The 12,462-nt window shown below is 40.0% G+C and overlaps 1 protein-coding gene across 1 annotated transcript; it reads left to right on the top strand.

Annotated features, from left to right (window-relative positions):
* The first annotated feature begins 37 nt into the window (after window positions 1-37).
* LOC118409287 (activator of basal transcription 1-like) lies at window positions 38-11,930 on the top strand. The gene is made up of 3 exons (XM_035810179.1): window positions 38-385; window positions 3,496-3,690; window positions 11,042-11,930. Exons 1-3 carry the CDS (start codon window positions 322-324, stop codon window positions 11,590-11,592), a joined length of 810 nt encoding a protein of 269 aa, XP_035666072.1. The 5' UTR covers window positions 38-321; the 3' UTR covers window positions 11,593-11,930.
* The last annotated feature ends 532 nt before the right edge of the window (window positions 11,931-12,462 follow it).

Genomic DNA, 12,462 nt, shown 5'->3' with positions numbered 1-12,462 from the left:
CAATAGCACGCCATACTACTTGCAGTTCTTTCACCTTCTGCCAGGGGACGCACCTGCACAGAGAAAACAGTTTCTCCAGATCTTGATGCCAAATTATCCGCCCGGAAAACACGTGGAGAAAGAAGAAAATACGCGTGGTTTTGATTGAAACCTCATTGTTTTGACATAATTCCCTCATAGGTCATGGTTCTAATGACTTACCTAACTCACTAGACATCAGCTTTAGGGCCAATGAAGGAAGAACTCTACTCTTGACTGGTGGTGAACTGTTCGTACTTGTTCTGATCGTCGAAACTTCATAGATTTGTGCACAAAGTGATTATGTCTGGAGCTGGAGAGAAGGAAGACTCAAGTTCCAGTGACCCGGAGACAGAACAGACTAAAGGTAGGTAACCAGTAGCACAGGTTTGAATTAAAATCTTTAATATGGAGCGTTATATTTCAGAAAAATGGGGCGAATGTTGCATGTGAATTTGCTTCGCCCCCCTCCCCACTTCCGGTTTAGGAGTGATCTTCAACACAAGATTCAGCATAATTTAATTATATATATAACTAACGTTATAACAGTTATAGTGATATAATTTTGTAAAATGACCAGGGCAAGTGAACTGTAAAGATCTGATCTGCAATTCGCAAAAGCTTCCAAACTTCTGATAACGTTATGAGGAGGTTAAATTTTATTGTTGTAACGTTAACGGGAGGGGTCCAAAGTCCGGTAGGGGTCCAAAGTCATTGGAAGGTTTAGAGATCACTGAGGAAGTAGTCCTCAAGAAATTGGCCGAGCTTAACCCAGCAAAATCTGCAGGCCCCGATAACTTGCATCCACGGTTTCTCAAGGAACTGGCTCATGACCTTGCTACGCCTCTCACAATTCTTTTTAAGAAATCCATTGCATCTTCTGAGTTACCTGAAGGGTGGAAACAGGCGCATGTTACACCCATTCACAAGAAGGGCAGTAAATCATCTCCGGGGAACTACAGACCTGTAAGTCTCACATCCGTAGTAGGAAAAATGCTAGAATCCATCATTAGGGACAAAGTTGTAGAACACATGTCTTCTCACAACTATTTCACTGACGCCCAACACGGGTTTGTTCCTGGACGTTCATGTATGACTCAATTGTTAGTGACCATGGAACAGTGGACAAAACTACTACAGGCAGGAGATCCAGTAGATGTCATCTATCTGGATTTTCGTAAAGCATTTGATACAGTACCTCATACACGGTTACTACAGAAACTGGAGAGATATGGGGTGGTGGGTGACTTACGAAACTGGATTGGAAACTTCTTGTCCCAGAGGAAACAACGGGTGGTAGTTAATGGTGAATTCTCATCTTGGAAAGAGGTCAAAAGCGGGATTCCACAGGGAAGTGTCCTTGGACCCATATTGTTTGTGATATATATCAATGATCTACCAGAGGCAATATCTAGTGAAGTAAAAATCTTCGCTGATGACAGCAAGATTTTTCGACCAGTCAAACACAAAAGAGATCAGGAGGCATTGCAACAGGATCTAGTGGCGGTAGATCAGTGGTCACAGCACTGGCAGCTACGTTTCAACGTGAGCAAGTGCAAGGTTCTACACCTGGGGAGGACAAATCAGAAAATCACATACACTCTTGGTGGACAGAATATAGAGGAAACCGTGGAAGAGAAGGACTTAGGTGTATCTATAGACAACAATCTCGCATTCCACATGCACACTGCAAAAGCAGCGAACAAGGGTAACATGATGCTGGGACTCATAAATAGAGCCTTTTACAACATTGATGAACAAACAATCCCGATTCTTTTCAAAACGATGGTGAGACCCCATCTAGAATACGGTAATATTATTTGGGGGCCACACTTCTCCTTGGACAAACAGAGGCTAGAGAGAGTTCAGCGCAGAGCAACCAAAATGGTGCCTGCTCTCAAGGACATTCCTTACAAGGACAGGTTAAAAAAGCTGAGGCTACCATCCCTGGAGTACCGGCGTAGGAGAGGAGATATGATTCAAGTTTTTAAGATTATGACTGGGAAAGAGAGACTACAGTCAGATCTGTTTTTCGTGGAAGCTAAGGGTTCTTCAACTAGAGGCCATAGTTACAAGTTGAAGATCCCACTTGCAAAAACTAGAATCAGGGGGCATGTCTTCAGTTTCGAGGGTCGTAAAGGACTGGAACTCTTTACCAGAAAGGATAGTCATGAGCGAGTCAGTGAACCAGTTTAAATCCAACTTGGATCGACACTGGGAACACCTGTGGTACGTCCATGAGGGATGCGTCTAGAGCAGTCCACTACAGGCAGAGGCCTTTCTTGACTGAAGATGGTATCCAGGTATCCAGGTAAGTCCGGTAGGATTTTAAAATCATTTTTGCGGAGATATGCATAAGTGTCTGCACATAATAAGTGCAACTTGTTATGGACTAAACCTTGCTGTAAATAACTGAAAAGTCAGAGTATGTGTCCCAGTTGGTAAGCCCCAACAGATAACGATTGAAAAAAGTACACAAGTTTGACGCCTTCCGTGCATGCTGACGAGCGAACATATCGAGAACATGGCCTGGGAAACTATTAAATAATTCATCGTCAAATACGAAATGTGAAAAGATACCACCACAGATGAGAAGGCTATCTATAAAACTTCCTAAATAAGCACAGCTATGCCGTGTCTTTGCTTTTATAGTTGGATAATCGGAGCTGAATTATGCCGCATGTTCACGGCCCTGTCAACCCCGCCATCTTTGTCAATCACCTATGAAGGAAGCCGAGCGATGCTCAACACGATGGAGTTAGTCAACCCGTCAGTAGAGTACCAATCATTCAAGAAAATCGATCCCCACCGACTAAAGAAATCCTGTGGTCATTTCTGCTGTTAAAAACGAGGTTGAAGCAGGAAATACAGAAGCCGAAAGTGAAAAAGTGTAATCGCAGGCAGACGTAAACAAAGTGTCGCCATTTTTCTTTTTGGCGACAGGTTGGTTTCACCGTGAGAGGTAATCCTTGTAAGTAATCGTATTTAAACATGCATCGTAATTCAAAATTTTGCATATATTTGTGACTAAAAATAGTATTGAAGAAGCTTAGTGTTATTTTGCATGCATAGGATGCTTAAAGATATGCAGAGATGGATTGGTTGTTAACTTATCGGAGTTTGGACCCCCTTTTTTGTGTTAGAACGTTCCACTGAAACGCAAGTCCAAACCTGCCAAAACTTTCGCGCGCTGTCAAAGTAAAGTTCGGAATGCTGCCGTTAAAGGAAACATATGTCTGCACAGCTTAAATCACAGTTATATGGTTGTTAACAAGATCTTAAATTGTTTTTGATGGGTTCTCAGTAAAACGTACGATGACAAAAGCCATGCGCATTCACTTAGAACAGTTACCGGACATTGGATCCCCCCCGTTACAACTTACATGTAATAAACACTGCATTTCACGTGTGTATGTTTGGAATCGTGAGTCTTATTGTATCTGCATCACGCTGCATGTGTGACTTTTATTATATCAGATGAAGACCAGTCTGTGAGGACAGAAGACCCTGTCCAGGCATCAGATGAAGATGACCCAGAGATGGCAGAAGCCCCTGCATCAGAACCAGGTGTGGTGTACCTGAGTCACCTGCCGCCACGCATGAACCCCAAAAACCTGCGCCACATGTTCAGCCAGTACGGGGAGGTGGGACGGACATTCCTGCAGCCTGGTGGTAAGGATAGTACACCAGAACACACCTGGTTATTTTATGGTTTAATCTACTGACAAGTAAAGTTACATATTAGGAATTATTTGTTTGATATGCTGAACCTGTCACCTGTATGCCCTGTCACTGGGCATTACAGGGGATGGCACCACATCATTCTTTGACATTTGAAGAGGAATCAGTATATTATTACTATATAGACATTGATTGATGATGACTTGTTTTTGATCATATGACAGGTTTTGATTTTGCTCTATTTTATTATTGATTGAAAGTCTTAACAACTGTTAAAGTGTAAAAGCAACATTAGTGTAGGTGCCCGGATTTTCATTTGTGAAAAGGTCTACAAAAGCACAACAAATACATACCTACAAGAGTTAAGTCATGTTTTTTAAAGGTATCTTATTTCCTTAAAATGATTTTTAGGAACCTTGAACACCAGTGATACTAATAATGTACTAACTTTGTATGCGTTTGTATGTGCTAACTTTCAAAGTATTGCCTATCTATGATTAATCGATCAGGACAGAGATCGCTGTGTGTCTGTTTTTGCAATGGAATGAATGTATGTGTGTTGCAGTTCCTCTCCCTGTCACTAGTGGCGCTTTTGTCACACGTGTTTGTTCTCTGAAGCAAGTCTGAAAACGGCAGGCAGAAAAAGACCCAGATCCTTGTAATTAGAGCACAGTTAGTCTTTCTGGTTGAATAGGCATTTCACCAACTTAACATGTGCAGACCATTCTTTGTTGTGGTTCAATGAAATGGTCTGAGTACCTTCGATTATAATCTCCTGTACAAGGGACTTGTAAGTTAAATATCCGGGTCTCAAACTTTGGTGCCCTTTAGCCCCTATAGAATTTTTTAAAAGTCAAATCTATTAATGAGGTAGTATTGTTACTTACAGGAATGACTCACAGTTAAACCAAACAATGTCTCTATATACAGGTGGTGCTGCATTCTCTTTTCTTGGCAAACACAAAAGCTGCAACAGTTCTCAAAACTAGCTGTGACAGTCCTCCCAGAGCTTCCTTGACATGCCTCTCAAAAGTTGGCCTTTGCATAACTTATTTTCATATCGTATGAAATATTTCAACAAAACATGTCAGAATCACTATAGAACTGTAACTCCCTGTCCCTCATACTTTCCTTCCTCTTTACGTTGTTGTACATCAGGCAGCTTCACAGATTCTCTAGTAAAGAGGAAGGCAAACCTAAGAGGAAGAGCATAAGAGGCTATACTGATATTTATTCAAAATTCAAGCATTTGAAAAATATTATAGATAACGTTAGATTCTAACTATAGAATTCTAAAATTCTGTGTAAAAAAACACATGATAAAACATATAGTGACTAAGTGAGTGTGTGTGTGTTGTATGTGTGTGTGTGTGTGTGTATGTGTGTGTTGGTATGTGTGTGTGTGTGTGTGTGTGTATGCGTGTGCATGTGTGTGTGTGTTTGCGTGCATGTGTGTGTGCCTTGTTATTGTACGTTATGGCATGAAAGGTTCACTCCTCAGTTTCTTACATTAACAGTTTAAGTTTGTTTAGACTAACTCTCAGGGATATTCACCTGATACTGTATAATACCTAACATGGGCACAGACACAGTGTTAAACTTACATGTACCTCAAATTGTATCACAGATAACATAAATGGACACCCAATACATTTTTTTACTGGTCTTATTGGAGTAGAATACACTTTGGATCTGATGATTGTTTTTTAAAGTTGTGTACACCTTCTCCACTAGGCCACAGCACCCACATGAACCATAAGCTGGTTTACAATATTTTGGAAAAAGTTGACAACCTATTTCAGTATTATACTAGTAACACATGCTTTGGAACATAGTTACTACATTTGCTTGTCTGTGTGTGTAACACTTGCTCTGTAGTGGGACATACAGCCACGTATATGTAGGAGACAACCATTTATCAGAAGTCAGAATCAGAAGGACATAAACAAGCTGAGTGCTCACAGCTCACCTAGACAGTAGCTACCTGCTGAGCCCACCTGAGCAGGGTATTATGATGGATTACAATAGCTGCCATATAGTTTCCTTGGCGCGATGACCCTGGGAACAGGCAGGGCACTGTTCCGCAGGTACAACCAGCCGGATGGCGGTGCCGCCGTGACCCCTCCTGGTTTGCTGCATGTTCGGGGATTTCATGCCTTTTGTCCAGGTGTTGTTCGCTCGCTTCCCCACAAAGCAGCTGTACATGTATGATATCAATTGGTGCCTTTGTTTGTCCACCCTGTCTGACTCGATGAGCAGAGGGAGATACCGGAGGCCATCTTAATCACTAAAAAGTTTAGGAATCCAAAAAATATGATTGGGATTGTGTGTTACATTTTCATTTTCTGACTAAGGTCTCAAAGCTTTATCCCAAAATTTTATCATATAGATCATAGATATAGGAATTTTACTTGTTATGATCATGTGTTTTTATTAGCAGTGAGGACAAGAGTTGAGCTGTATTGTATCCAGTCAGTGTCACAAAGCATCGCATACATCTATGTTATATCACAAAGGCTGTCTTGCTACAAACCATGGTAAAATCAACTGATACAAATTGGTTAAGTGGACTTTGCTGTTTAAATGATTTTCGCCTGTTTAAACATGACATCACCGTAATATCACTGTGACTTTACAGCACTTTCAGGCTTACGTGTATTTCTTCATGTTCATGGCAGTTAAGGATCAACCACCTAGCTAAAGTCCCTTCATTGAACGGCTTAGAAATTGACAAAGCAGGTTTCCCTTGTGTCTACCATCCTACGTTGGAGCCATAAATCCTTCAGTTTAACTCTAGAGCATCAAGTCTGTACCCTTCGAGGTTGTTCATGTATCAAATATTACTCCTGGTTAAATGAATCCAACATCTGTGTCCACCTGGGTTACCTGTGAAGCTCCTTTGTCTCCAGGCCTGCGGTGAGCTGGTGGCCACACAGGTGTGAGTACCAGTAGGCACGACTTATGCCATTGTTCCACTAATTATTCCCCATATGATGCCCCGGCTAATTGAGGGTGGAGACAAGTGAAATTGTCCACAATATATCACATGTGTCATAGGTACGTCATGTGTGAATAAATCCATGTATTGTTGACATCCGATGATTGTTTTTACCTCAGTAGGCTCAACGGCTCTTGCGGGGCATATGCCTGATATTATCAGCCCCCCCTGGAGGGATGAATCCATGATGAGTAAGATTGAAGCTTATCAAAGAGACTTGTTCTTTGTTAGGAATTACTCATTAGTGCATGTTGTGCTTCCTGTGATGATCCTGGGCGGACACAGACAGATCTTTCACCCCCTCAGTTAGTACCAGCTAGCATAAGCGGAACGTTATGTGATGATTAGGCCACACCAATTTAATTTCTTGGTTCACGGATTTTTTCATAAAAAGTATGGAGCGAGAGGGCGAAATAAAAATAAAAATAAAAATTGTAAAATGGTTGGGGTAAAGGTAACAGCTAGTCCAAAACATAAAGAAAAAAAGTTTTCAGCTTGAAAAAAGTACAAAAACACTATTTTTGTACAGTAACAGCACCTGTACCCACACTTTAAGGAGCTTATAATATAAAGGCCAATTTGCTACACCAGAAAGTTGGTGAATGGTTTCATTAATGGTGAAAATTTGCTGAGTGGTAATTTTTGTTTTTATTTTTTTTCCCAAAAAATAGGAGCGAGCGAATCCGTGAACCAAGAAATTAAATCGGTGTGGCCTTAGGCATAGCAAAAAATATGTCGTGTTTCCGGTTAAAGTCCTTAAAAAAATTAAGCCTGAGTTCCATCCTCTGTAGTGACCGCCTGCTCAATCCTTTTGCTTGCTAGCCACGTGGTTACCAAGCAAAATGATTGAGCCAGCGGTCATTATGGAGGATGGTACTGAGGCTTGAAAAATATAGATTTGGCAGGTACGGATTATTTCATCCAAAGTGACCCCACAAATGCAACATAAAACTGATATGCATTAGGCACTGGTATTTTCAATGTCATATTGTAATTATAAAGATATATATCATACAGGCACAAGTATATTAAGAATCTGAACAAAGAAGTACAATGTTCACTACACAAAAGTAGTACACATCCTTACATTAACTGTTCAAAGCCCCAAACTGTTAACAGATTGTAAAATACAGATGGACTCATATAGATGTCAGGTCAAAAATTTTATAACCTTCGCCAGTAGCTGACTAGAATAAGCTTGAGTTGGTCAGATTTTGCCTGCCCAATTTTGTCGCTTGCCTTCACAAATCACATTCTTCCAAAATTCTCAGGCCAAGTAATGGTCTGGAAGTGGTTCATTTTATGCCTTGTAATTTAATATTGTTATTGTTTACATTTGATTTGTAAACACACTTGTTTGTAGCAGTGACCTCAAAATTTGATAAGTATAACCTGTTGGGTTTTATCTCCAAATGGCACTTGGGCCGGCCATTCCAGTCATATCTTTCAAGACAACTTCGAGAAACGTTGATAGAAACTTTAATGTTTGTAAATATACTTTTTGTATGACTCTATTTCCTAATTACCCCTGATGCAGGTAAGATGAAGGAATTCATCTGCATATGTCTGTGAGATTTTGCAACTGTTGCAATGCTATAAATGAATGGCGATGAGTGAGTTGAGGTCGGTAATTGCTATTTTGTGTATGAAGGAACAGCATGAAGTGTATGTAATTGACCTCTGTGGTATGAAATGCAAAGCAACATTCCGATTTCTATACAAACATTGCTGCTCCTAAAGAGGCGTCAACCAGACATAGTGAATCACTGATTTAGTGATGTCTAGCAATAAGGACTACTGCTTTTTATTGGAGACAAATTTAATTAAGCTGACTCATTTGCTGTGTATCAATTAACTTAGTCAATGACCTTTCTTAGATACACGCTGTTAAATTTGTGTGTGATACTGGCAGGATGTTCAGCATACAGAAATGGATGTGCTAGCTTTTCTCTGATTTTCTTGAAACAATGACAACGATCTTTATTGCATATTCTTGCCCATCATGGGCTAAATGCACTGAGTTAGATAACTAAAGTAGAGGTCTAAAGAGGTTACATTTTATATCATCTAAAATTCTCTTATTAAAACTTTTAAACTAATTTACAGAGTTTTTCCAGTACTTTTTAGTCACATGATGTAGGGGAACATTTCGTCCTTGTTTAAACATGCATATTCATGATCTAGTTGCAGTGTACTTACAAGTGATTTGCCCATTTCATCAATAAGAGGAATATTCATAAACAGATGTTACACATACAGAGTATTGTCTTGATCTTAAGGAACTGTTGGGACTTCTGCCACATTCTTCTCTCATAGTTTGTATAAGTATCGCTCTTCTTATCTCCACTGTTGAAATACTGCCAACATAGCTGAGTAGGTTCGTATTAACGTTTGCTTGGTACATGCTATTTTGTAGATTGTAGGTCGGGATCTGATGTTGTATAATGCAGGACATTCACAATTCTGACGTGATGAATTAAAGCTGGTGTTCTGTGTCGTACATGAATGATGAGAAGTTGTTCTGTAGGAACAGTCATAACTCATAAGTTTTGAAAAATGGAAAATCTATATCCATCTATAAATAACCTTCAATGCCATATGTTGGAAGGGGTAGATAAGATCCAAGATCCAAGTTTGCCCCTGCCCATTATATGGAATTTGAAAAAAATGAATTGCTCATAGTCTGATCGTAATATGCAGAGATACAAATGTAGGTATGGTTTGTTAAAAGGGAAAGCAACCATTTCTTGTATAATGACATATATCTTAAACTCTTAAAGACATCATAGTCTGAGTGTCAATAAAGATCAACAAAGGCAACCTAAGCAGGAATTGTGTAGTAAGATGAGTGGTTTTTTTTTTTTTTTAGAAGAACAGAAAATGCTGTTTGTACAGACTATTCAACTTCCCCTCATTTTCTTTGGATAGATAATTGTTCTTGTCATCATAACTTATGGGGATTGGGACTCAATATGCTGAGTCAAGCAAGAATAAGTTTAGAGAAGGATACATGAAAGATGATCAACGAAATGGGACTAGAGCTGTCTAAATTGAAATATAATTCTATAAATCTACTAATCTACATATATGATATGTAAGTTATGGTGATCAGAAACCTTCATCATTTCAGGTCATACTTTTATGAAAGTTAGACATCCAGGTAAACAATATTCAAATACATTTCAATCTCTACAACTGGATAAAAAAACAGAACTTTACTTCTGGACGTTTCCGGATGATTGCTCTGCCAGTTCATTCTAGTGACGCTGAGGAAAAGTGAAGGATGTCACTCAAAATGTCCGGAAGTAAATCTCCATTTTTTATTCAGTAGTAGAGATTGAATTGTACTTGAACATTTCAGGTTATTTAACTGGTAAGCTTGCTAAGCTCAATGGGCTGACAGATGATGATGATGATGACAATGACAACTACTTAGTATCTTTTTTTCTGCCACTATCTTCCTTTGGCTTTCATACTAAACCATGCTTCTTATAATTCCACGTTCCATTTTGTTTCTCCCATGAATGCCACTGTTAGTACCCAGTTTGCCCATGTCCCATGCTGGAGAGTGTAACAGGTGGGAAATGCTCACTTACCAAGATTCCTTCCACCTATTTAGTCAAATAGCTACCTGCCCTTCCCACGACTCCCCCGAGGACCCGGCTCTTGTCTTTTTTGTTTTCTGCAAGACTTCCTAGGATGAAAAGTCTGCATAGGTATGACGGTGGTTCTGTCAGAGTGATTGACAATGAGGAACTTTGTAAAGAAACTGTTGCTTTGAAGTTTGTAAGCTGTGCCAGCCTGGGGGCTAGCTTGTCATTCTGTATGCTTGCACAAACATATCCTCTTCCATGTTTTGCATATGTTCATGGTCAGAATCACAAGGGCTTTGATCTGCTTGGTGTGATTTGGCACCAATGACATGACAGGTGTGTAAGGTGGCAGGAAATCAGGTCTGCCGGCCCATTCCAGCTGGACAGACAGCTCATTGCCATTGCTACAAGTGCACCGACGACATTGTCCTGACAGCACATGTGTTCTGCGGGGAACATGTTTACCGCAAAGATCCTGGCCCTTGTAATGTTCGGCATGATTTCCCTCCGAAAATTCCTCATGATATTTCAGGCTGCCTTTAGCATTATAGCCTGTCTACATACCAGAGTTAATTGCTGTTTGTTGTATGTACGTCTTGAGTTACTTTATTTGCAATTGAAATCTGGTATTTAACTGCCTGTAGAAAAGGCGACACTGACTTCTTTCTTCTCAGGTCAATTATCTGAGTGTGTAATGTTTCCAAAACATCATGAGTGGAATACAGCCAAACTTTTATCTCTAATTTTACAGATCAACATAAGCGGTTGATGAAAAAGAAGCCGGGCGGCAAGAGGCAGCGGCAGAACTTTGTAGAGGGTTGGGTCGAGTTCAGGGACAAAAGGCTCGCTAAACGGATCGCCCTGTCTCTAAACAACACGCCCATAGAGACGAGGAGGCGTAGTCCGTTCTATGGCGACTTGTGGAACATTAAATACCTGCATCGCTTCAAATGGACCCATCTGAGCGAGCAGCTTGCGTACGAGCGAGCCGTGAGGGAACAGAGGATGCGGACAGAGATCCTTCAAGCCAAGAAGGAGACCAAATTCTTCGAAGAAAGTCTTGAGAAAAGCAAAGCTGTGCAGAAAATTGAAGAAAAGAAGAGGAAGAAAGGAGAGGAAGTCAGCAGTCGTGCAGGCAGAAACTTTAAGCAGCAGAAAACAGAGGAGGAAATCAGGCTGTGGATGCAAAAGAAAGAAAAGGAAAGAGAAAAGAAGAAAAAGCCTAAAAGCAAAAAGACAACAATCGAAAATGATGTTATGCAGAAAATATTTGAAGGTGGGCCAGCATTGGCTAAGGAATGAATTTGATCCCTGATAAGTATCTTTGGGCTTCTGTTGTAAGTACTGTTTATTAAATCAAGACTTGTACTCACTTAAGCAATGATCTAATTTGGCAACAGAAATTGAATTTCTTGGTCTTGGTCATGGCCTCTTTTGTCGACTGGATCACACACGCTAGATCGTGAAGAAAATTCCAAACCAATAAGAAGAGACTGAAGCAGAATTTGGTACTTTTTGGTGATTATAAGTGACAATTGTTTTTAAAAATGACCCCACATTTGAGCAATCCAGTGTCTGTAGATATATAAGCATGATTTAGTTGATTTTTGTTGTCCAAAATGAAAGCAGTGTTAAAACCAGTGTGTTATTTTCCCTGTGTTTTAAGGCACTATCACCCGTAACTAACAAACATGCGCACTGCTATTAATCCCCGTCAAGGGGGCTGAGCAGTACAAAAAGAAGAAGAAGAACCATAATCTCTTGTGTGCATTCAGTTTGGGTCATCATTTCTTCATGCCATAGATCTGCACTTCTGTACAAGTCTTTTCCATAAACACTAAACTCATTGGCATATTTATAAGATATGACGAGCCATGGACAGTCATAGAAGACATCAGTTTTGAAAGCATTCACGTAGTTTTACAGTAATTTCATTTACCTTGACAAAATTTCATTGATGTGGTTGTATGGTCACCTACTGAACAGAAGTGGATAATTTTGTGTTACAGTATTGTACCTGTGACACATCAGCCAGACTAAATGATGACTGACTATTCGGAGACTGGACTTTGCCTCCCAGACATTTTGTATGAGATCCTGTGATGACTATCTCAGAAGTTTATGTGATCCTGCAGTGATAAAAAATCACACAAGTTGAGATGATTGACTCTG

Source organism: Branchiostoma floridae, chromosome 2 (assembly GCF_000003815.2).
Source record: "Branchiostoma floridae strain S238N-H82 chromosome 2, Bfl_VNyyK, whole genome shotgun sequence".
NCBI classification, from domain to species: Eukaryota; Metazoa; Chordata; class Leptocardii; order Amphioxiformes; family Branchiostomatidae; genus Branchiostoma; species Branchiostoma floridae.
The sequence above is the reverse complement of the archived record's forward strand: the minus strand, read 5'-3'. Positions and strand labels throughout refer to the sequence as shown.